This window comes from Vidua chalybeata, chromosome 6 (assembly GCF_026979565.1).
Source record: "Vidua chalybeata isolate OUT-0048 chromosome 6, bVidCha1 merged haplotype, whole genome shotgun sequence".
In the NCBI taxonomy this organism is placed as follows: domain Eukaryota; kingdom Metazoa; phylum Chordata; class Aves; order Passeriformes; family Viduidae; genus Vidua; species Vidua chalybeata.
The window spans coordinates 43,422,602-43,448,744 of record NC_071535.1 but is presented as its reverse complement, the minus strand read 5'-3'; the positions used below and the strand labels follow the sequence as shown (position 1 = coordinate 43,448,744).

At 39.6% G+C, this 26,143-nt stretch overlaps 1 protein-coding gene across 2 annotated transcripts; it reads right to left on the bottom strand.

Moving 5' to 3' along the window:
* Positions 1–4,747: 4,747 nt before the first annotated feature.
* TRAF6 (TNF receptor associated factor 6) lies at positions 4,748–26,066 on the bottom strand. Of its 2 annotated transcripts, none has more exons than XM_053945978.1 (7): positions 25,983–26,066; positions 17,863–18,189; positions 13,821–13,971; positions 13,078–13,236; positions 12,065–12,136; positions 10,650–10,727; positions 4,748–9,150 (listed from the first exon to the last, which is right to left on the bottom strand). In XM_053945978.1, exons 2-7 carry the CDS (start codon positions 18,156–18,158, stop codon positions 8,269–8,271), a joined length of 1,638 nt encoding a protein of 545 aa, XP_053801953.1. In that variant the 5' UTR covers positions 18,159–18,189; positions 25,983–26,066; the 3' UTR covers positions 4,748–8,268. The 2 variants fall into 2 exon arrangements, with proteins under 2 accessions (XP_053801953.1, XP_053801952.1); XM_053945977.1 differs by lacking the exon at positions 25,983–26,066 and adding an exon at positions 25,402–25,423.
* Between the last annotated feature and the right edge of the window lie 77 nt (positions 26,067–26,143).

Genomic DNA, 26,143 nt, shown 5'->3' with positions numbered 1-26,143 from the left:
TGTCTTTACCCAATGCTTAATCTAATCCACTGTTTGTCTATATCAACATAGCTGTCCTCCTTTGCCTGGGGTTTACAGCAAGGAGAAGAAATTGTTCAAGATCTGGACCTCTCGCATCTTTTTTCTTTTTCCCCCTGATGAACAGTTGTGGTTAGCTGATTGACTCACAGAGCTGGTGATGCCTTCAGAGGGCAGCAGCAACCTCTCTCTACTCCTTCTCTGGCTTGAGAGTACTTACCAAGACTCAGCTCTACATGAAACAGAGAGTGAAGGTCCATTCAGCAGTAGACACTGCTGTTTGTAGGGACTGTGGAGAGACCAGTGGAGCAGAACTAGGCCTTTGAGGGAGTGACTTTTTACTTTGCAGATGTGTTCTTCCTACATTGCTTGTTTGGGATTGCCCTTATTGGGGAAGCCTCCAATGGGCTTTTGAGAATCTTAGAGGAAAGCAAATTTGTCCCTGTCTCTTACCCTCCAATCCTGCCCTCCCTTCCCGAGGCTCTGCCTGGGACAGTGGCACTCCTCACCTCCATCCCCACTGTGTGTATTGGGTGCTGTGGGGCCTCTGGCTTGGGTTGTACCTGCAGAAAATGTGGGTTTGGGAAGAGGAGGACAGCAGAACCCATGGGCCAAGCTCTGACAGTCTTTTCTGCAGTGAGGAGTCCAAAACTGAACACAGGATTAGAGATGTGGCTCAAAGGAACTATGAGTTAGTACAATTCCATGGGAGAAAGACTTTTACCCTTTCTCATTTTGGCAAGGACATGTGATGGTGTTGGATGCACAGTTCTGGCTCAAAAACCTGCGGATAGTTGGACTGGGGCAATTTTTGTTAGATTTTATTTTTCTTATCTTCGTATAGATACATTATTATGTATTATACATGATCTATTTATAGCATACATTTGTATATATTTAATACAGTACATCAATATAATACTACACTTAATTTAAACATGTCTTTTTATGTATATAATATCTTTTTAATTTTTTATTGAGTTTTTGTAATCTTTATAATTATTTATCTGAGACTATTATAACTGGACTGAGAATATATAGGAACCAGAAATAGGCAGAGGTTAAAATATGGTTCCTTTGCATTCACACCTTGGTTTCCACTGCTGTTTGAAAGCAGCTAAGGAACCAAGTAATTCACTGTGGCTGTTCATCACTGTCCTGGCTGTTTGGTGGTCTGACCTCCCTTTTCCCAACAGTACTAACTTACCTTTCAGGATAATTATGTTTCTACCCATAAAAAGTCTAAATCCCTTCCATTCCCAGAGGATCCAAAAGCATACACTGTACAGACCACCAAGATTAATTAAAAATATTCAGTCCCTGCATTTTATCTAGAAGGATGTATACAGGCACATGCCTCTATAAAGGACTTTTGCATGAAGAAACTCAAGCTCAGGGGGTTGTTTCTAGAAAGTGAATCACACTGGAGGCACTTTCTTAGGCAAGTCTCAACTCCACACTGTGAAGTTTATCACACGTAGGTGTGATACTGAAACTAGGAACACTTGTATGTGTCACTTTTCCCTGGCAGTACCTTCGCTCCTTAACACTGTTAGCAAAGGCCAAGGTCATACCTGGCTGAAACTATTCCTTTATTAAAGGCAGAAACAGAAACAAAGTTCAATCTTGGACAGAAACAGGTCCATGCAAGCAGGAATACCAGAATGGAAATACAAGTGCTAACTAAGCATACTGTTGTAGGATTTAACAGGTCAAACTCCTGGACTTGACACCTTCACTTGACACCTGCTGTGTGAGCACACAGCGAGAGCAGCAGCTGCTGCTGAAGACAGAATGGAAAACCAGCAAGTTACTAATACTGGTCTGTAGCAGGAGTCAGGATTCTGCACATCAGGTGAGACAAGATTTGTGTTGTTGCCTTTTTTTTTTTTTTCTCCAGTGTGTCAATTATCTGCTGAGTTCCGTGGAAATCAGGTTCTGTCTGAGAGGACTAAGAAACTGAAACCTCACATTTTTGGACAGTTTATCACAGTGCTAGAAAGATATCTGTCCTGCTTCTAATCAGCTAAGAAGAATGGAGGAGGGGTTTTCTTCAAAATTGTCAGTACCAAACTGCAAAAACACTGTTCTGTTTATGCACTGCTCCCTTCACTGATGAGTGGGATAAATCTCTGGCCAAAAGCCATCAGAAAACACAGCCTACGAATCCATTCTGCCCCAGGCCAACACCTGTCAAGTCTGGCCAAGTCAAGTCAAACTTGCTTGGTGCCTCAGTGAGAAGCTCTCAGCTGGAATATTCAGGACCAGGGGGTAGACCAGGGCTTTTCCCCTGCTTCATCAGCAGGTGACTGGCTGCAATAACCACCCCCCTGGTGTGGCAGAGCAGCCAGCTCCTGAAGGCAACAAAGGAGCAGCAGGAAATCACTGAACTTGGGAACACTCGTGCTGCATGGCCTCAGAGATCAGTCAGAGCACAAACCAAAAGGAAAAGAAGGCTCATTAGTTGAGGCTGGGACTGTAGCTAATAACTTATTTTCCTATTGCACAATCTCCTCCTCGCACACAGTTTCATGAAATTTCCTATTCCATCGGAGAGGAAAACTCCCAGCCAAAATGCAACTTTCAGAGTGTGAAATGCAAGTGGTTGTTTCAGTGGAGCAAACATGTTCAAAGAACATGATCACCAGAAGAGCAGACAGGGAAGCAGGGCCCCAGCATTTGAGCAGAAAGATTATTTTCATGATGCTGTAGCTCAGTCTTTATTTGCTCTGCATTCAGCATACACTAGCAAGGTAAATTATTTTTTACAGTTTTTTTTTTTTTAACTGAAAGAATTGCAATTTTTTAGAAGGGTTGAGAAGTGGTGGCAACAGGTCCACTTGGGATGAAATATGGATGAGGAGGGACTCAAGATATGACCACTACTTCAGAATCTTTCTGTTTCTGTGCAGACAAAAGGAAATGCAAAAAAAGAGAGGACAGGAGAAACAAAGATAGTTCTGGCTGGGAGTTGGATTTTTTAATGCTGTTGCAAACTGGAAAAGACTGCAGAACTACCATGAACTCTTCACCCATTCTGAGCCCTGACAAGCTTAAAATAACTTAAGCATGTATCTACCTGTGTGTTCAGAGATGTATATTTATCAAGGTGGTTAGTTTAATTGTAAAAACTTAAAACCAGTAAAGGAAAAAGACTTGAAGGCCACAGCTCCTGACATTTGGTACTTCAAGTTTACTAAGACTGTCAGGTCTTGTGAGGGTGTTGATGGCACTCAGTCCAGTGTGGTCAAGCTCTCCCTTCCAGATGGAGTGGACAAAGGCTCAGTGGTGGTAAATGACGAGGGTGAGACCAGTGCCAGGGAAGTGTTTCCTTTGGTAAGCTTTTGTGCTAGCATAAAAATTTCCTATTTGAGTGGTATGAGATTATTATTATTATTTTTTAATCCAAGATGAGTAACAGGCAGAATTCATCAGCCCTCTTACTCATTTCATCCACACGGGCTTTAGATTCCCTCCTCACCATTTTTGGTCGATTAACCTCCCCTTGTATTGCCTTCTATTTGCTGTGTATGCCAATACCACGCTTGACCTTTTTCAGGGCTAATTCAGGAAGTTTTTTTGACTTCTGTAAATGCTGTCTTGGAACAGGCTAAATAGTCACAGTTCCTAAATGAGAGACAGCACAGAAGAGCTGAAGTTTAGCTGAGTGTAGTAAGGAATGGCACAGAGACTTTCTCTTTCCAGCCAGAACAGCTGGAGTGCTGGTCTCCTGCTTTTTGGGGATGAGGAAGGTAGCAAAGCAACTGGTTTGGCACTACTTAAGGATTTTAGCTAGAAGAAGCACATTCTTCTTGTGAAGTCACTGCAATGAACTAGTATTTGTTCAGGAAAATATCCCATCAGAGTATCCTGGTCCATATCTACTTCAGCCATTTTTTTTTCAGAAAGGTACATGTACATTTGTACTTACACAGGTGTGAACATGCTCCTATATTGCTGCTTTTCTGCTTCCGCACATGGACTTTCCATTCATTCCTGGGGCAGCTGCAAATGCCAGCTTTTCCTGCTTAAAGAAAGGTCATTATTATCTCACCAAAAGATTTTAGTGCGCTTAAAATATGGAACACTAAAAATGGATTAACACAACAGATAACCAATATCTGAGCAAGCCTTCCTACCATGGAAACTATTAGGACCAACCTGGATGAAAGACAAAGTCATAATTAACTTGGCATTAACAGCACATTACTGCAATTACCACTAATGTTACTCAGAAAAATCTTAAGATTTTGAATATCCCTTCCTGCAGATGCTATTAAAAACAGATCCAGATTGAGATAAATCAGAGATTGCAATAAAATCTGTACCCCTCTTACTGATAGGGATTCCCTCTGGTTTCTGATCTCAATCTCCTGCAACAAAGTTTCAGCCCATAGTTGCTTTTATGACAAAAAAAACAAGCAAGCAGATGTGGCCAGAGAGCTGATAGTGCAGCTTTTTTTAGAGTTACATCTTAAATTACAGGATGATTATGGGAACACTTACTTTATTGTCTATTACATGAACTGTATCTTTCAGTAATTAATAAAGCTATCAACACTATAAATGCCAGAAGTTTTTTATCTTGAAATATATTCTTTGCCTTCTTGATGCTGTATGATATCATCCACCTCTGAAACCCACAGGACAGAGAAACTACCACAGCAGTCCTGTATCAGTTAATATTTTTTAATAGACCTCCATATGAATAAAGATGCAACATGCAGTGCACAGTTTAATTAGTTTATTTTTTAAAGTTCTGTCAGAAATATAGCTGTGCATTAATTACAAAATATATTAAACTATCAATCAATTAATCCAAGGGAACAGGAATACTTCCATTTTGTTCAAATGCAAACTAATACAAACCTTTAACATTGACACAGAATAATCATTTGCATCCATCATCAATGTATTTGGTCTGCTGCCCTCTCTAAATAAGAACAGAAAGGTCACCCTGATTTCATTTCATTAGCAAGTTTAATCCCTTGATAGCAAACATGACGAGACACATCATGAGACTGCTTAAAAAACAACTCTATACATCTCACACTATATGAGCTCCCACATATACATTACATACCAACATTTTTAGCAAAATAATTTTCCCTGCCCTGCAGGGGAAGACATTCAGAGGCAAAGAGATAACACATTCATCATATATTATAATTGGAAAATTTGTGCCATAGCAGCTTTGCAAATACACGTACTAAGAGTCGGTGACTTAAACCATGTTAAAGACAACAGAAATTTGGAAGATAAAAGAAGCGAAGCCATTTTTTAAACCACCTTGAGATCTAGTAAAGCATTGGTTTACAGAACGAAACCCCACTGCTGAACAAATTACACAGGACATGGGTTAATTAAAATATTTCTTTGATTCAGCGACAACTCAATGCTGCAGACCTTTCTCCTTCCATTTAAATAGTTCTATCAATTATACCTCAGTCCACCATAGTAAAACAAGTTCTCAAAAGAAGATTTGAATAAAGGGAAAAGAGGAAAATGGAACAAGTACATGAATAAATATTTCATTAACATTTATAATCTTTTTATGACAGTAAGATTTAACTGATACTTAGAAAATTATCTCTGACAGTCTCTCATGTAATACTCTGATATTACAGTAATTTGTCATCACTCAGAGTTCTAGTCGCTAATATAAAAATACAAAACTAGTAGAATAGCAGCAGTGAATAAAGCATCCATATTACTGTGGCCAATACAGAATTATACATGCAGTAGCCTTCTATTCCCTATTGGCTTGTGCTATTGTACAATTTTAACCTGAATCATTTAAACCCTGCCACCACAAGGAGCTTCCTCCTCAGAGGCAGAAGTACATCAGATCTAGCAGATAAGGCTCAAAGCAAAAATTCCATTCAAAATGCAAATCATCAAAAGCAAAGAAAGTGTTAATGCATTTAGTGGGTCTTGGGTGTAAATTATCTGAACAGAGAATAAGGACATTTTTCTTATTTCTAGGGTTGAGGAAGGACCTGGAGTAGGAAGAAGCTCTCAAATGACAAATGTTTTTTCTGACTGCCTCCCCCTCCCTCCCCTCCAAAAAACAAGAAGGGACACAAAAGAGAATGGCAGTTTTTGAGCATCTTGAAAAAACACAGGTAACACAGCCTGAAAGTGGAGAACTCATGTACAGTGCCTTCTGTGCAGAGTGGCTCCGTGCACTGCCATGGATATTGACAGCTCTTGGCTAAGAATGGCTTCACTGGGAATGCTCCAACTGAAGACACTCCAGAACAATTCAGCTGATAGGATGAGGCTATTCATTATAAAATCTGCTTTGGTTTTAAAGCTGAGATCTTTCCCTGTTTTGAGTAACATATGCTCACCTCTCCCCTAATGACAGAGAATGAACTAAAGTCACCAACAACTAACTGCATTTACCATTAATCGGGAAGTTCATGTTTCAGTAGTGACAATACTCCATTGAACGCAATCCCTCTTCTATCTAATTTCTACAAGCATGTTCTAATAGGTTCTACTAGCAGAAGAAATTTTACTCATCTGGATATGATGAACAAAGTGGTAGGTTGGGTCCTGGAACTTTTACCTCTCATGCAGGCAGGCAGAGTATCCTCCCAAACCACTAAAGTATAGTAGTCTTTCTTTAGTCTTGTTTATATTAAGCAATGTGCCCTTTTCCCCACTGGTATTGCTTTGATCATGCCAAATAGTTGGACCACTCTTCAGTATCTCTTAAGCTGCAGTGTCTCCAGTCTTTATGTTGTTCCACTAGCCTGGATAATGCATCATTTAGTTCTTTCTTCAGTATCTGGACATGTACTTAGATTATGGGGTGAACAAAACTTTTTTCTTCCCTCCTTTTAAAGACAAGATTCAGAACTTTATCAGCACCATGAAAGTTAAAATTTTTAGCACCAGTGAACTTGAACTATTCAGCTTTGACTGGTCAAAACTAACATTTACATGGCATACAATCAGTACAGAAAACAATACACACAGCATTAGGAACCTTTTTGACACAGTGAATCTAGTGTTTGATAAATGAGTATCTATGAAAGCCAGATGTTGTTCCAAAAAGCAAACAGGATTACTATTTTTCCTCACACTGCTGAATTAATAGGCTTTCCTTACCATCCATATTGCTGAGTTGGCCCAGTTCCAATTGTCTAAAGGGACAGGTAATACCCACAGCAGTTGGATGCTGATATGGCCAGCTGCCCACAGAGAATTCACAGGGGATGACCTGGGTACATCACCCACAACACCAACAGATCACTTGAACAGATGCAGGTCAAGAGTTCAGCTTTGGTACAAATTCGGGTTTCAACAACAGAAAACAAATTCTGCATCACCCTCTCTGTTTAGTACATCCCTTTGCTCATGTGTGCACTCACAACCTGAAACATGTCCAGCACTAGGAGATCCCACCAGCACAAAGGGATTTCATTCAAATGCTAAACTTTCATATCTCTTGATGATCGTGGTTAACATTCTGGGCCTAGAGCACACACTTATAGAAAGATTTATCAAAATAAAGAGAATTAGGGAGGCACATTCAGACCACACTACAAGTATTTCTTCAGTGAACTCAGCTCCCAGTCATTTAGCCTTCTCCACAACACTACCTTGCACCTTTTGGAAATACCACCATTAACTCTGCATCAACATGCAAATTCCTGAAGGAGGAAAGGGTCAAAGCATACCTGAACCTTTGGTGACATGAACAAAGTCTTAACCCTAACTTCAAACTTCAGGAGACACACAGCCAATGCAAAATTCTAGATAAGTCAATATAGAAACTCTCTCAGCTTTCTCAAGCAATTGTGAAAAAAAAAAAGAAAAAAAGAAAAAATCCCTCATCTTTATTAATTTTGTTCCTTCCTTGCAACAGCATCTATTCCAAGGCACTGAGGTGAAAAGACTTAGAGGTCTATTCGATATGACTAAAGTTTTACCAAGCTGAGATGCACAGGTTCTGCAATAGGATTTTCCTATAGGCAGTTAAGTTTTGATTAACACTTCATTTATTTAACTTGCTGCAGAAGTAGTTTATTATTTTAAGAGAGAACCTTACCAAATATTTAAACATAGAACCTCATATAGAGAAAAAAATACCAGCAACAACAAAGGTCCATTCAGGTGAAGATCAACTGTGTTGGCAACTATGATCTTTTACAAAACCATTGTGGACAATGAAGCACTTTTGTGATCCGTGTGGAAAAACATGAGTAAGGCACCATTGCCCTGGTTAAGACTTGCAGGCTACATGGCTCCATCAGTACTGCGGGGCTGGAACCCTTCTCTGCGGACACTGTTCAAGTCCAGGCGCGTGAGGACCTCACAGCGCACCAGGAGTGTGTCATCCTTGATGAAGGTTCTCTGTTTCAAGGTCTCCAGGTGCATGAAAGTCACATATCCAAAACCTTTCGGATTGCGGTGAACTGTCGGTCTCTGGAAGGCCAGTAGCTCTGGCTTGGCTTCCATCACCTCTTCATGGTTCTGCCTTTCTGGGCCTTCTGATTGATCCAAAATAGAAAGTCGAATGGTGCCTTGGAAAGGCCAGGGCAGGTGGCTGTCATATTCCCCTTGCATAGTGTGCACAAACAGAGAGATAAAATTAGCACAGCGCTGAGCATTTGGTAACTGGATATGCAGGCGCAAGCACAGCTTGTAGCCAGGCTTCCCGGTATAGAAGCCAGGACTGTGCAACACTACAGGTCTCTCTTCTTCCTGGGCTTTTTGCAATCCACTGAAGTTCTCAATCTTCCAGATATAAATACCATTACATTGTTGTGCCTCCATTTCAGTAATCTTTCCCTCTAAATTGCGGATAGTACGTTTGAGTTCTGCCATGTGAGTGTTCTGAGTCTCCATTTTAGCAATGAGTTCCCTGATTTGGTGATCTTGTCTCACCAGACGACCTTCCAACTGCTGAATAGTTTCCTTGAAGTTTTCAACTTCTGGATTGCAGTTGTATGCAGCATGTGACACGTGTGAGAAGAGGGCAGGCTCAAAGGGTAGGCCATTGATGAAGGGTACAGGATTTGCAGCAGTAACACTGATATTTTGAAAACTCTGAGCCATCATCCTCATGTGAACCTGAGTGAACTCCTGCATATGTCGTGCCAGTTCATTCCTTTGCATCTAGGATTTAAGAGATATGGCATTAGGAACACATCAAACATCTGCAATCACATTTTAAATGTGGCTCTGAAGAAAGTCAAACAAGTAGCTGCTTTTGTCATGTGAGAAAAGCGGCAGTGTGAATCAAGGACAAAGGTGTGACAAAACAGCACTTTACCAACAGAGAGCTCCAAATTTAAGATCACTGTTAGGAAAATGGAAAAAGAAGTTCAAACACTAGCGGGCAAATCACAGAATCATTTAGGTTGGAAAAGCCCTTTAAGATCTTTGTGTCTTTGGCGTGATGTTGATACAGCTAGGGTTCAACAAAAGCATAGATATGAGGTGATTGCAGCACAGAATTGTTAACCTGAGAAGTTAAGATAGAACTGACATACATGACTGCAATATAAATCAGATATGTGCATTATTGTTTTTGTTGGTGTGGGACTTTGGGATGTCACATATTCTTGTTAGAATATTTATCATTAGTAATAGCATATTGTATAGTTGCATAATTCTATGTAATGTTTTAATAATGGAACCTTTGATTGTATTTTTACAGAAGCTGCAGCATCTCCAGGAAAACAACAAAATTTAAGTTCTCCGGAAAAGACTGAGAACAACTTCTTACTAAAGACCAACACCCACACTTCAAATGGAGGCAATTCTGAGTAAAAAGTTGAAGTATTTCAGTAGTTCATACAGTGAGAAATAGGAACAGTATATTTCAAACTGTGCACCTGAAAGTAAAAGCAAGATATGAAGAAATATGGAGTATTTTATACTGAAAGCATTCTAGTCAAATATTCCAAAGGGCTGTATTCAGGGTCACCTTCTTGTTAATGAGCATTCATGATAAAAAAATCCAGGTTTTGTAGGAGTGAAAATTTCCCAATGAATCCATCATTAATTATGGTGCACATTCTTAGTAACACTGTTCAACTCAAAATGAAGACATGGTGAAAGACTGTTAGTGATAAATATACATAGATTTTTTCTGTGTTTTAAATCTGTATTCCCTTCACTGATTTGCTAAAATGCTCCATAGTACCAAATAGTGTATGAAAACTGATGTGGAAATGAAGGGGAAAGACCCATTTTTACCAAGAGGTATTAAAAACTAGAAATAAGAGTATCTAGATTAATAATTTTAGAATTTAATAAAATTTCTTTATGGAGCTCTAGGAGTCATAAGTGTATCTGGCCACAACTTTGGAAGAAATGCTAGAAGCTACTTTATTGACGTGAAAGCTGAGAAAGCATGAAATAATAAAAGCAAGGTCATCAAGCAAATTGTTCACAGAGCTTTTTAACTTTGAAAAAGCAATTTTGAAATGAAATGTATCAACATGCATTGTTTCAGAATTAAGATAACTCAAAAGAAAAAACCCACAACCATAAATCACTGAAGATTTTGGGTTGGTGAATGAGACAAGAATAGGAAAGCACATTACAAAAGCAACAGACAAAATCATGCAGAAGGTTTGCAATTCAGAAGGTACTGATCAAAAGCTTACCTTTTCAGGACACCCAAAGGCACTGTAAAAACATGGCACTGGGGCAGTAGGACAATCATTGTCATAATGGTTAGGCATCTAAAACAAATCAGATTTGATATTACTTCTCCCTCAAGAGTATTCTCTTATCCAGAAAGGATACAGCTGGATGGATTTTGAACAGGTACCTGAAGTCAGATCAGTTTATACCTACATAAGTTCTTAAGGGAATATGGAAGTTTTGAACAGAAATGTTAGCTGATGATAAAAATTATACATCCCACTTGTATGTACTGTAACAATTCATTGACTTTGTTCTTATGTTAGGTCTCAGAAAGCATTCAGGTTTCCTTGCTAGACCAAACACTTTTTGTTTCTAGCCTATCCTCCAGCCAGGTCACGTTCAATTCCTTCCCTTCTGAAGGACTACTTGCACATACTTATTGTGTCCCTCTTTATTATCATCTTCCTCAAAAAGTTCAAGTTACTTCAATTTTTTTTTTGTGGTCCATGTTTTCCAGATCCAGATCAATCATCTCACTGCTCTGGATCCTCCCTATCCACCCTCCCTCAAAAGCACAACAACTTCAGCTGATGCCTTATGAGCCCTAAACAGAGCAAAGGATAATTCGGTATTTCACAGGCAGAACCCCTATTTATATAACCCCAGGTGTTTGCCTTGTTTAAATATCATGATGAAGCACAAGGCTAATAAAGATCAGCTATTATTACAAATGTTTAGCATTCTCTGTTCCCCACTTCTTCAATTCATTATTCTACCTAACAACAGACTTTTTCTTTGTTATTATTAAGCTCAGTCCTGTTTGTCAGAGTACTTGTGCAATTTTACAAGATCATTCTTTATTTTAACCCAGGCCATCAACATAATTGCCATCCCAAATTAAACAAATCAATATTTATCATTTTCATGCCAGTGAAGTTATTATTGAACAGAAGAAATAATAATGGCTATGATATCAGTAATGGACAAGCAGAATTCCAGCCAGCATCCCAGTTTGATAGTGAATTTACTTATAGCTACTTTGCAATAGTGGCTTTCCAAGTACAAAAACTCCTCCTCTCTGCCCAAATCAAAGTCTCTTCTTGTAATGTCAGCCATAACCACTGGCAGTTGTTGGTATTTTTTCAACTCCATTCAAGATCAAAGACGTGACGTGGCTCCTGTCAAGAAGCAGTAGAGCTGAACAATGTGATGTGCAGCCAAAATCCTACAGAGGTTTGCCAGACTGCAACTGCAAGCTGGAGCAGCATTTAAGGGAGTATCACATCTGCACTGGACACTTTCAGAGAGAGGCAGGTAGTGATTTAGCAGCTAGTAGACAAACTGTATCTCCAAGTTTAATTTCAGATTAAAGAAGCAATGTAAAAACAAAGTATCTTACTTGGAATAAACAGAGAAAAAGGAGATCTCTTACCTGCTCTCTGATGAGCACCGTGTTGCAATATTCACAATATATATTGGCAAGTGGGCAAGTTTGGTCATGAAGCTTAAGTGATCAAACAGAAAAAAGGAAGGGAAGAAAGCATCAGTAAAGGTTACCCAATTTAAGAGAGGGCTAATCACCCTTGATCAGACATAAGATTTTTATTAATATACCTAATTTTGCATTTAGCAATATGCAACCGTGAAACAAAGAGAATCCCTTTACCCTGAACAGTATGTTTTCTGTTACTGCTTTTTCCTGGACTTACATAAGAGCTTCATAAAGTTGCAGGTATTTTATTTCCTAAAGCTCTTTTGCTTCAAAGAAATCTGATTTTAACCATAAGTTTCTAAAATTCATGTTCAAGTGTACTGGAACTATATGAAAGCACTTTTTTTGTTTGTTTTTAATTGTATTGTTGGACTGTATGAGGTACATTTGATTGACAATTCACAATATTAATATCCAAGAACATTCAATAGTCACTGAGATAAAACACATCCATATATAGATAAAGAAATGGTAACAGTAAAAGTAAAGTATTATCCTCACTATCACCCAAGTGAAAAATGCAGAGCCAGGAGAAGAAATCAGAAATTATCTTGGTCTTGTGTGGTAGCAGATATCCCCAAAATATTTACTTCCTGATACATTCTCTCTCCCAGGAATAAAAACTGCACATGTAAATTCTGCTTTTTGTGTTCCATGGGCAGTAGATACAGACTGTCTGATGGCAAGGTCAGAAATCAGTGGTTCTTACACAAGTCCACGAGTCTCCTCACACCACGTGGTTCCAAATAAGTTTGTATTTAAGGACAATCTCTCCCCAGCTTTTGCCTGTTCCAGGCTCATGTCCTGAGTTTGCAGCTTCTCAGCTGTGTAGCAGCACAAAGAGCTCTTCTAGACCAAAACCTTTTACTTTTTTTTTTTTTTTTAACTACTGTTCCCTTTCCAAGCAAACCCATGTGAATGCAGGTTGACAAACTGACACTCCTGCTAAATACCTCTTTATCTTCATAGGCCATAGATGTGGCACAGTTTGGGCAACACACTTGACGCCTCGGACACTCTTGGGTCATGTGCTCTTTCAGATGGTTCTTTGGGAAGGTTCCTTGGCACTGTAGGCATTCCACAGTGGAAAAATCACACTGCAGCTGGTGGTCCTGCAGAAGGGCAGAAGAGGGATTTGATACTTCAAATAAGAACTATCATCTCATCTGTTTTCAAGAGAAAGGACAGTACAAGACAAATGAATCCAAATCTTTCCTTCATGCAAGGAAATCCTTATACACTTATGCTGTTTCTACCAACAGCCTGTTACTATCCCACTACTAAGGTCAGGGTTTCATGTATTCAGAGCTTTAAGAAAGCTCTCAGTAAAAATTTAGTTTTATATTTATTCTTTTAACTGCATATATTATTTTCCAAAACAGTTATTTCAACTAATATATGTAGCTACTTTGAGAGACTATTCAATTGACTTTAATAAACTTGTGTGAAGCATGGTCATAGCTGATCAAAAGGCAGACATGCAGAAAGCTGCATTAGTACAAGTGTGGTGCACTGTGATGCTCCCTTGAGAATCACCTAACTACAACTAAATACAAATATGTGTAACTACAGTCTTGAAAGAAAAATGCATGGAGTCAGCATAAATGAGTATCAGGTATGACCATCTATATAAGTTATTTCAGATTTTTACTTGCCCATGAAAACAAGGTTCCATATTTTCAAAGTTACTTCTTACCTCTAAGTGCCTGAGCTCCATCTTCATGCTGCAGCCCTTGTTGGGACATTTGACCATTAATGAAAGGATTTCCCGTTTGGCAAAGTTGTCAGGAAAAAGTTGATTTTCAAGCAGAATTTCATTGTCTACAGGACATTTGTGACCTGCATCTCTAGAATGTGGAAAAGCAAGAAAAGATATTCCAATATTATCAACAGATTTCCAAGCACTTAATTTAAAATATTTTTACACCAGCAAGACATTAGTGGCCAAATAATAACACAGCAAAAAGATCTTTAAAAACAATGCTATTTATGTGGCATAATCAGAAAATATAAAATGTATTTCAGAAAAATTGAAAACACACAGTTTCACTGGAGGTGGCATGACTGGGGTTGCAGCACTACTCAAACACATTTTATTTGTACAAATGGCATGTTAAGTACTCTAGAAATAAACTTGAGGAGTATGCAAAGACACTAAGAATTTACAGTCCTGTTTCTGCAAGTACTTCACATAGCTCCAACATCAAAAAATAGTTCACATACTACTTCAAAGCAATTATTTAAACTTTCTTAGACCTCCTCTCATTTCTTTCTCATTTTATAAACAGCCAAGGTGATCACAGCTATGAAAAAAAGCACAACTGTCTTTTTTTTCCAGATTGACTTCATCTGTCTGGCATTACATTACACACTGCTCAGTTTGCTGGTTTTGTTATACAACCATTTGATCAGCTGGTCATCCTTCAATTTCACTATACAGCAAACAGGGTGAAAACCTCCAGACACAAAAATTATTAGTAACTATGAAAATTACACTGGACTTGGAACTGAGTGTTGCATCTGAAGCCATTTCAACAGCAAACAGACTGGAAGTCAGTGCTAACTGGTGAAGGTTTGGAATCTGATGGAACATGGATGCCTGCAACCTGCACAAGGTAACTAACAGCCTGCTCCAGTTCATCAGGTTCTGTCACCTGCATGTATATACAAACATCATTAGACATGGAGTAAAAAAGGGGATCACCACCATCAAACTTTCCAGTATCAGCTCATTCTGAAAGCAGTAGGCCAACATATTGATTCACAATTAAGTAATGCAGTTAAAGAGGCATGAGGGATCAAAGCTCCTGAATGCTAATGGAAACAGCAATAAAATGGAAAAATACATGGGGTGGAAAAATGTCAAAGAGCACTTGTGGTGCAAGGCTCAAAGGCCAGATCACCATCACTGCCTGCAAGCACAAGGGGAAATAGAACCTAGTGGGCTGTGGAGACCAGGGAGGAATTTATGTTCTTTGTTGGAAAAGGAAATAATTGCTCAGCAACTCCATCAGCAATGCTGCTAGAGGAAGTGGAGGTAAAGTTGCCACTTCAAAAAGAAGTAATGAACTTCCTTTCACAAGTTTTGCTTGCAGAGCAAGCTCACCACATGCCTGAGAATCATACTCCTAAACAAGTAGAAGAAAGAAAACACCTAGCTTGCCTTGTTTCAGAGTTCCCTGAGCTATGACCAGTGTGATCTTTGTCACAAGCTAGAAATGTTCCCTCACTTCACAACCTACAGGAAATCAGTTTTCACAGGTATAGCTTGGTTACAAACACCCTGTTTAGTGGAGCATGAAGACAGCTCAATAGGCCTGCTGATAAGACAGCAGCTTTATTTCTACAGAGAAAAGCTAATCATAAATAAGAGCGAGCAGCCAACAACAGATTAATTTGGAATAATGATTACCAAATCCCCAGTTTAAATAACTAGCAGATAAAGGGCAAAATAAGAATGAAATGCATTTTTCCAAAGTAGGAAAGTGTAGTAAGGAAAAAACAGTAACTCATTTTAGGATATTAAACAGGCTTCAAAAACTATTTACAAGGATCAGGATTGTGTTTAAAACACTGCTAAGGTCCATCTACAGACAAAGATGTTGCTACATATTTCCTGTGACAGAACTGAGTTTATGCACCTCAGTTCTAGCTTACATTACATTGAAGGTTTTCTTATGCTGGAATTTTTTATCACACTGCACTCTGCCACTCACAACAGTACCTGTGAAACAATGGCCATCTGCTACAAAGTACAATGAATAGTCCTGTAAATTCCCTTCAGATTAAAATACAGGTATCAAAAGTAAAGCCAGAATAATTTTGAAAGAAAAGCCTGCTCTGTGATTTTAACAAGTGAGCGGTTTAGCCGAGAAGCTGAGACATTTGGCAGAGGCTTTAACTGCAGCCATGCCAGCTGCTGGATGAACTGCCAGCACCCAAAGATGTCCCTGCTGCCCCTTGGTACCTCACAACTCTGCTTTTCCAATAAACAGAGGTTCTGATATTTGGCAAGCTCTACTACAAACCCTAAGTCAGCCTTGCCCTAAGATACAGGAGAAGACATGAGCGAATTGAATTAGCTACTGCACCTGCAGTTAGTTCTTCTAAAATTTCCAGCAATATATTTTGTTGACAAGTAACATTCATAAACACATTTGTAGTTATTTCTCTTCCATGAATTATAACACTTCAAAGCACTTCAGACAGCTTTATTTAAAAAGCTGCCAAGATTTTCTGGGAGGCAAACGTTTACTGTGATCAAATCTCATCTAATCATGTCCTTCACACTGTAAGATCGAAGAGTCCAGTTTTTAAAAGGTTTTCCATTTTTTTTTCTAGTTGCAGACACAACTCCTTCCACACAAACAACTACAATTGTTTGTGTAAGTCATAAGAAGCAATTACTCAAAAAATGCTTTTGCATCCTTCATCATTTAAAATCCTTAATCTCTGTGTTCACTTGAGTTAAGACAGTGGAGAAATGAGGAATAAAGAGAAGCAATTTTTCCTGATCAAATGAAGGCTGTGACAATCAAGTGAAAAAAAAGCAGTATTTAGAGAATATAAAATATCCCTTTCTGTTTTCATTTTAGTTCTGTAGAAGCTTCTCAATACCTCAATCAATCTGGTACTGTAGACAGTACATACTGCAAATCAATACCATACTGTAGACACTACATAATTCAAATCAATAGCTTGAACTATGGATGCCAATTAAGCATGCAGTTCAGCCCTTCAGGGATTCAGAGAGATCTGGCACTTCAAGCTGTCCTCCCTGCTTTCACAGTCACTCAAACTGCCCTCCAAAGACAGGGTTCAGTGGGGAATGAGGGAAAACTTTTACTAGCAATGAAACATCTGAAATATTACACTGATGATCTACAGTCTCAAAAGAAAAAAATGCTTTCCATCTTGTTTAGTATTCACTGAAACAGTCATCACTATTCACAGAAATGAAGTATAATACAGAAAAGGTATAAAAGAAGCAGAAACTTCTGGTCATGGTCCTTTCCATGGAGAAATTCTTCCAGAGAATTTATGTAGCAGAAACTACAGAGAAGCCCACAAAACACTGTATTCAGAGAACATCCAGGTTTAAGGCAAGTGCTCTCTACAAGGTACTCTCTGCCCTTTCTTGCCCTTTCAATAATCCATTTTTATAAGCCTAGCCTGTTATTTATTGCCTTTGTATCTTATTCCCAGGCCCTCATATGCCACCCGGTTTCCTCTCTCAGTGCTTTGTTCAAAACTATTCCCTCATCACATTCTCTCTTCCAGCTCAAGAAGGAAGCAGCTAATTTCAAGTGAAGAACTGAAAGCGTGAATTGCCTTATCTGCACCAAGAAATCAAGTTGGCTGTAGTTTCCTGTAGTTATCAAGAGAAACAATCATTGGCAAAAGACAGGTAGTTATATAATCCTGAGCTGGAAATGGAACTTATTTGGGGGACTTGTCTACCTTTCCTTTTTTAATTATTATTTGAAGTTTAATCAATTTTTTAGATTCATAACCTGGTTAAATTTGTGAAAATGGCAAACCATCTAAAACTCATAAAACTTCCAAACTTGTGACATTCTGGCCATATATAGCACCTTTAATGAATAATAAATTTCCAGAGTTCTATTAGCACCCACTCGTAATGCATCTTGGGCAGCTCTATTCAGTTTATATTGACCTTAAACTGCTCTGCTACATGAATTTTTTCTTAAAAACACCTTCCACAAGTTTTCCTTTACCTTATTGATTTGACAATGCAGCCTTTGCAGAAACGGTGGCCACACGGTGTCTGCACTGCTTCCCGGAGAGCCATCAAGCAGATGGGACACTCATATTTACTTTCCAGCGGCGGATCGAACTCCACGTCATATCCCTGCGTCTCCTCGGTGAAGGAGCCAGGCGCGTTGCCAGCACCACTGCCCACGCTGGAGCTCTCCTCCTTGGCTGTGGCGCTGCAGGCGCTGGCCATGGCTGCGCAGCAGCCGCTCTCCCCGTCTCGGCCTCCACAGCTGCTGTCACTGTGCAGCAAGCTCATGGCAGCTGAGCGACGGCTACACGGCAGTGTGCTGCAACAAGGCAAAAAGATGTATTAATTTAAAGCACTTCAAACCCTCTCTCCCAGGCAAGAACAATATTTATTGCCAACCAGAAATACTGGAACAGAGTTACAGAGATTTGGTTCTACTCAAAATCACTTTTGTTTTGTCCGCATTATCTTTTTTTGCTTATCTTGTGATATGTAGGAAAGGATACTGAATCCTGTCAGCGTAGTTCAAACACACCCCCCCACCCCTTCTGTAATCTCTTTCATACGACTATCTGATTTCTGTAAAAAGAGAAATCATTCCTCTTTGTCCTTGCTATGTCTACTGTTTCTTTACCCCTTCCATATTATTTACTTCTAAGACATTCAGATAGATTTTATGTGGAAAAAAATACTGTACAGAATCAAGTTTTCTTGGAGGACAACAGCTCAATTCCATATTTTCCTTGCAGTGTATATATGCTATTTAGCATTTTCTTTATCGAGCAATTCACAACATAGATTTCAAACCGACTTAACTGCAGGAACACAAATAAAATATAAGTCCAAGTACCTAAACCAAGCAGCTGATGTGCTGTAAATGAAATTCAAATATACAGCACTGCTGATAACTGCCAGTAAGACTTTAAATTGAGTAAGAAGCTACAAAGGAGATAAGGATAATAATTCCACAGCTCAAAAGCTATCTACAAATTACTAGTCTACTCAGAGCTCTTGCTCTCCTTTCCCTCTTGCAGGCTAGCTGGCAGGAAGGACAAGGGACATGATTGTAAGAACAGAAGAAAAAAAGTTCCCTTTCCCTGAAGAGTGGTGGGTGGCATACTAAAGCCTGCTTTTACAAGAGTCCTCCAAAGCAGGGTGAACTCATAGGTATGAAATGAAAAAGTGCAGGTATCCCCAAACAGGTTGCTAGTGTTCCAACACAGAATGAGAGAACCTTTAAAAAAGGTCTTAACAACAAATACAAATTCTAAAGACCAAGAAACCTTCCTCTCTCCTGTTTTTTTTTTTTTTTTTTTAATGTTTTTTAATTTTTTTTTTTACAATAATTTTCTTAGAATCCTGCTGTGGTTAGTTTTCTATAAATTACATTTCTTTGAAACACAGAGATTATCACCAGGTGCAAGGCAGTATGAGTAGTCTGAGGGTTATGGAGCCAGGGATGCAAAACAAGCCCAGTAAGCCCAGATTTGATAAACTTTTGCAAAGCAGCATAGGCAAAAGTCTCTTGCAGTGTTCACCTAATGAATTCACTGTAATAACATTATGTCATTTAAAATATATTACGGATGGAAATCCAATCAAGAGACGAATCATACATCACTATTTATCTACATCACTACTACAGATGCTGAATACAGAAGAATGAATAGGATTACCTTGACCATGAACTCACAAAACTGAAAACTTGCTTGCCTATATCAGAATTTGAGTATCTGAACTCATTTTTACAAAACGTTCATGGAGGAGGAGGACATACAGGTAGTTTTATTTGCATATTTATTTTATGACATCTTTAGTGTTATAAAATTAACAGAAATATTAATCACACAAGGTCTCAACTAGCATTTATGGGAAACATATTTTGAACACACGCAAAAATCACAGGGATGTGCTTTAGGCCATTTACATGATAAACAACTGGCAATACTGCCCATGATAACACACTATGAGCTATTTTTTCCAGCTACCCAGACCAAAAAAAGAGGCATATCTATCTAAAGAAAAATAAAATTACCATATTTTGGTTAGATATAGTTACAATAATCAAACCAGAACTTTTATTCTGCTGTATAAATATATGACTTTCCATCTTGTTGGGGTATGCAGGAGTATGAGAAGTATCTGAAAAGCAACATTCTTGACATTTCCAAAATACCATTAAGGTACAGAGCCTCAATGCACAGGCTGACAGTCCTGAGTTCAGTACTGAACTCACCAGCAGTGCTCCCTTTCTGCAGAAATAACTCTAGAGCAGAACTGTCTGGAACTGCAGCCAAAGAGTGCTGCTCATTTCCACTCCTGTTTTCCACCTCAATGTACTGACCCTATACATTATCCACCACAGCAGGCTTTAACACTGAGGCTCCTAAACACAACAGCAATACAAACTAAACACTGAGCGTGCTCCCAGAAGCCGCTCCAGCCATAGTCCAGACATGAGCAGTTTAATCCCAAAAAGGCACCAGCTCCCCCAGTGACTTAGAATGGATGCAGAGGAATCAGTGCTTAGAAAGATGCTCTGTGTGATTTTTTTTTAGCCTGCCATCAGTAGATATATTCTCTCCAGAGAAGAAACCCAGCTTTTTTCCACTGTTAAACTAACACAACTTATTTAACAACTGCTGCAGAGGATGATCAGTCCATGGGCCACATTTCATGAAAAATCACAGGAACTAAATTGGGTCAATGGAGTGGGAATGTTGGTATGCAGGACATTAGAATCCGCAGGCCAGCCTAGGACTGAAAAATCCACATTACTCTAAGCCACAGGGATATATTTAGTGAGACTAAGAAAGGGAAGAGGAACATACGTCCCTTTAGCAATGTCACAAAGGAATTCAGGAAGTCACAAGAAGAAATATAAAACAACTTTAGTCAAATTCAGCTGTCACATTAATTGCAAAGAAGTGCATGACTCTTCTCTTGGGCTGTTCCCAGGAAAAAAAATCCCATACTATTTACAATTCTGTTCTTATAAAGAAAAAGCCATGATCTGACTTGGTATAATCTAGTGAGTTGAACACTTTGTAGATTTAAATGCTATGCAAGCAGTGCCTCTTTGGCCATTTGAACTGTTTCTACAGACATAGCAGGTATGTATATTCAGTCTACAGAAACAAACTGCCATACTAGAGTCAGTTAATGAACGAGTCACTGCAATCAGTCAACATCCCAGTCTGACACAAAAACCCCCTTATTCAGTGATATACTCCACTCCTACATGAAGCTTTTTATCTACATATGACCAAGTGGTTCACAAAAAAAGAAGTGCAAGTATCTTTTTAACTTGGGAAATTCAGGCACAAAGAGACAACTTAAGATGATTAAGAGCCAGATTTTAAACTTTGTTCATATTTTATCTAAGATAGGATTCTTGCTACTACTCTTATCCATTTCATCTTATCTGTGAGAAAAATCCTCCTTCCTCCACACATATTTTAGTTGCGGGGCAAGGCACAACTTTCCAAATCAAAATCCACACTGCTGTTACTTAGACAATTAACCAAGGCCTTATTACTCCAGCACAGTTTAAACAAATTTCTCTATATGTTGTAAGTTCTGTACTAGGACTTAGACCTATCTCTTGTGGAAGTTACTTTATCCTCCAAGAGTAGAACATAGGTTTAATCTTTTTGGACAGAGCAGTGCTAGGACAAAAACAGCCATAGGAAAGAGTACTTTGAATAGTAATGACAAGTCTTTTCCTCAGTGAAGGTAGAGCAGACAATCTGTGAGCTTACTGTAGCAGTTTTTCACCTTCCTCTTGCGGGGAATTCAAAAAATGCTTAGGCTGGAAAAGGATGGATTTTAAACCTCAAACTAGGATATACCCCAAAATTCAAATCAATTCAAAGACTACATCAGTTTTTCTTCTTATTGATAATAGTTGCTATTCTTCCTCTGTGCTGAACAAAACTAAGTCAAATGCAAGTACAGGAATATCCAAATATTAATTTAAATACCTTGCGTACACCACAGCATTGAGAACTTATCCTTTTTTAAAAAATGTTAGTAGTTTAACACATTAAACACTTTTCTAGACTGCTCTCTGTACCTTTTTTGTTTCCACAACATTCGGCTTTCAGAATCAGGAATAACAGCAATTAAACTGGATCATTACATGGTAATTCTTGCTTTTGCTAGTGTGAAGTTTCTAAGGCAGAGAAAGTCTTAAACTACATTTGGTAATGTACCTGAAATGCTCTTTTCTAGAGCTAGGAAGTGCTGCCAGACCTGCTGACACTGGAGATAATGGGCTTTAGCTTGGGCACAGAGGTACGCAGGCCTTGGGCTGGCAAAGGTGGATTTCGCTCTCCAAGGCAACAGCTGTGTTGTTTGCCAACAGAAAGGAAGGTGCTTTCCATGCCAAGTGGTAATGGACAGAACTTGTTTGATCATTACCTGTGCTGCAGAAGTCTGGGAATGCCCTAAGGATGAAACTTTCATGCCCAGGAAAGACAGTTAAAGGACAGTTAAAAGAAAAGGAGTTCCCATTCCACTCTTCCAACTTTGAATCATAATGACACCTTTCTTCACTAAGTAACCTGTACTCTGCTGCTATTTACACTGCTACACTACACCGTGATTAGGCTGATGTGAGATAGCACAGTCAGGCAGAAGAGCAAACTCCTGCAAGAATAATGTACCTTATGATGGAAAAAAACTAATTCAAAACAGAATTTAAACTGCCCATATTTTAAATTAATGCATGCAACAAAGCTCAGTACTCTGATTTTTCAACTCCCATAGTATAATGAAGTTGAAGTAGGACTTACAGATTTTCAAATGCCAAACTCCTCTAAATTAAAAAAAAAAAAAAAAAAAAATCACTGGTATCAGAAAGTATCTTCAGATTGCCTGTAAAATCCCACTATCATTAAGAGCATTAGGGAGGAAGTAAAAGTAGTCATTGTATACTATTTACACTGAAATATAAAATCATATTTTCAAGCATTAACTTAAGGAATACTGTGCAAGGAAGTATCAGTTGCGATATGAGAAATTTTTTATTATAAATCAGGAAGTACTTAATACAATTAATTTCCACATGACCTTTTCTGGAAAATTGACACTTGACTACCCATATAAATAATGAATCAATACAGAAGACTATTCCAAATCCTTTTCCTTACTCAAAGTTCACAAATATAATTAATTTCCTTGCAGCCTGGACAGCACACACCCAGCAGGGGAAATGCCTTTAGCACTGCATTGACAGAAAAACTGGCCAAACTTTTCTCTCTTCAGCTGCCTTGTATATGTATGTATAGATTTCTGGGTCATGAGACTGACAGACCAGTGGAGTGACTTTGGATAATTTGTTTATGGAGTAATACTTGCAACACTTATTCCCAGGCACATTAATCAATGGTCTACTGATAACTGATAAGCACCATATGTTTCCACTAGGAGGTTTCTAGCTATCATCACTATGGTCTCATCCAGGCAGAACACATGGAATTATGCTAATGACTTTTAATTAATACCTATAAAACACTTCCATTTCAAAGCTATCAAATGGCTAGACAAGCTGAGGCAATAGGAGATTCAGGCAGAACTTTTAACTGCAAAAACTAAATTCTTATTTTTTGTAAGAGTCTGCTTATTTTGTTGAGATACAAACTTTCTTTTTTTCTAATAGCAGCAACCTTTCAGGCATCCAAGTCTTTTGGACAATCACCACGCTCATATCATTTTAACATGTGAACCTAAAGACTTGAAAGAAGAATTTTTCTTTGAGGAAAAATCAAACAGCATTCAGAGCTCACTAGACTATCAAGAGCTCCTGACTAGAGCAGAGCAGCCCTTGGGAAGCTTTCCAGGTGATTTCTCTTTATTTGTAAAGAATGCTGTCAGGCTTTAATAATTTTCATGCTTGAATGTTACTTAGGAGACTAGATGGTGGCACACTCACAGTTGCATTCATATTTTGTCCTATTTAAGTATGTCAAAACAAATTTAATTTTAGTGAGCTGTGGAAGCATACTATACTGCATTTAAGACCAAGATATTCCATGGGTTTTTCCATAACCAAAAAACAAACCCAGGCTAAAATTCCCTGAAACTTTCTTCAGTTTATTAACTTTTAGATAGAATTTACTGGGAACTATTCAGAATAACAAATACAAGGAAAGCACTGTTAGTGAGAAGAACAGTACTATTTAACTCTTTACTTTGGCAGTGACTCTGGCTTCTGTTCTCCCTTTGCACACTGAGAACACATTGAGATATGCATTATTTCTTTCTATACCCCTCAGTAGATCTACAGAGAATGTAAGATGCTGCCCTAGTGGGGACAAAGTAAACATCCATAAAGCACTTCAAAAAACAGGCAGGGAGAGGTATGGCTGTGAACAAATGTGATTTCCACAAGGCACAGGCTCCAGGCTACACTTAATTACCATCCACCTCTACAGGCATGAGGCTTGTATGGGGCATTAGTAAAATGATCTGAGACCCTGGGAAAACAAACAGTGAATTAAAGACACATTCTGAAACAACTAAAACATTACTCCTTTTCACTCCACCTTACATTTACTTCTGTTTTCTTTTTGACATGCTTTATACCCGGAAAATTTTATAGCCAGTTTTCACAGCCTGGATCTAAAACTTTTCTTTTTTAACATGTGCTTAGATAATCTGTGCTACTGAGATACAAAAGTTCCTCTTCTTGACATAGTAAACTCATGGAAGTTCAATGGGTGAAGAAAAGAATGCATGTTCACCATGATATTTTTTCATCCTGAAGTTCTATCAGCATAGGTACCTATTGTGTGTCTTGTCTTTCTAAATACAGTAGCAGTTTTCTAAGATAGAAAGCAGTACTGCAGTGTTGCAATACTACAAAACTTAAAAATTCACTTATGTCTTGACAAGTTCTCAATTCAACAGAGTCTGACCGAACTCCATGAATCTTTACTCAATGGGAAAAGCTGTAGGTAATGTGGAATATGCAGAAGAATTATGCCCAGAATTATACCATGAAAAAAATTCAAGTGCTTTTATCAGTATACTTCTGTGACTTTTTCCCCCCTTTCTTGTATTAGAAGGAGATGTTTAATGGCCTTTTCATTCTACGGGAAGATAAAGCAGTTTGCCTGCAAGTCATTTAACAGCTGGTGAACACAGTGCAAAATTCACCCAAAACTTCAAATCAATACTTTATTAATCACTCACAGTGGTATCTAAGACACCACAAATCCACACAGCTGAGGGGCAGCGTGCAGAAGGTGTCAGAGGCAAACATGGGGGAATACTTTCAGCAAGCTTTAATGACTAGGTCTAGGGGATATAATTAGAACATTTTCCTCCCACTTACAGCTGAGATTTCCGTTTAAGTACGAAAAGACTCAGCGCGACCTGAGACAGACGAAACTGATGGAAATTACTACTGAAGTCATAATTTATTACTCGTGTACATAAAGATACCGTAAATATTAAATACTGCCAGACTCTACTAGAAAAAAAGGAGCTATCGGGTTTAGAAACAGTAGCTTGTCTTGCAAATTACCCTTTAAGGCGTTCCCGAATTATTTACTGAGTGTCTCTATTTCACCCCGGGAAAACAGAGCCCAAGTTCAGCTGATGTGCTCGAGACAAGCGGGAGTACAGCTCCAAGTTCCCGCTGCTCACGCTCCCGCCGCTGTGCGATGGCAGGACAGTCATTCCGGCCAGGCTCCCACCCGCCAGGCCAGCCGGCGTGCCTGGAGCCCCGGGCCGGCCGGGCTCAGCCCCGCTGCTCTGGCCGCGCCGCGGTTTCAATTCCGGAGCAGCGCAGGCCGGCGCCCCAGCCCCACCAGCGCCCTGCCCCAGCGCAGGCCGCGCTCCCCCGCACCCCCGGCCCGGCCCGGCCCGGCTATGCGCCGAGCCCCGATCTCGGTGGAACGGGGCGCAGGGCTCCGCGGGGCAGGGCAGGAGGCGGCTCTGCTCCCCAGCCGGCAGCCCCAGCACGGGGAAAAACGCTCCGCGCCGGGCGCCGCCACAAGCCCGCAGCGGCCCGAGTCCAGCCGGGCCCCCGCTCCCCGAGTCCGGCGTCCGGGCCCGTCGCAGCACCCGCCCTCTCGGCCGCCCCGCGCGTCCCGCCGGACTCACCGCGACCCGCGGCCGCTCCCAGTCCGCCGCCGCTTCCGCTTCTGCTCGGGAAGCGCCGGAGCAGCCGCTCGGAGCGAGCGCGGCCTCCTGGGCACCACGGCCGCTGCAGCGCCCTCCGCCGCCGCGGAGGGGCAGCGCCGGCGGGGCGGGCTCGCAGGGCC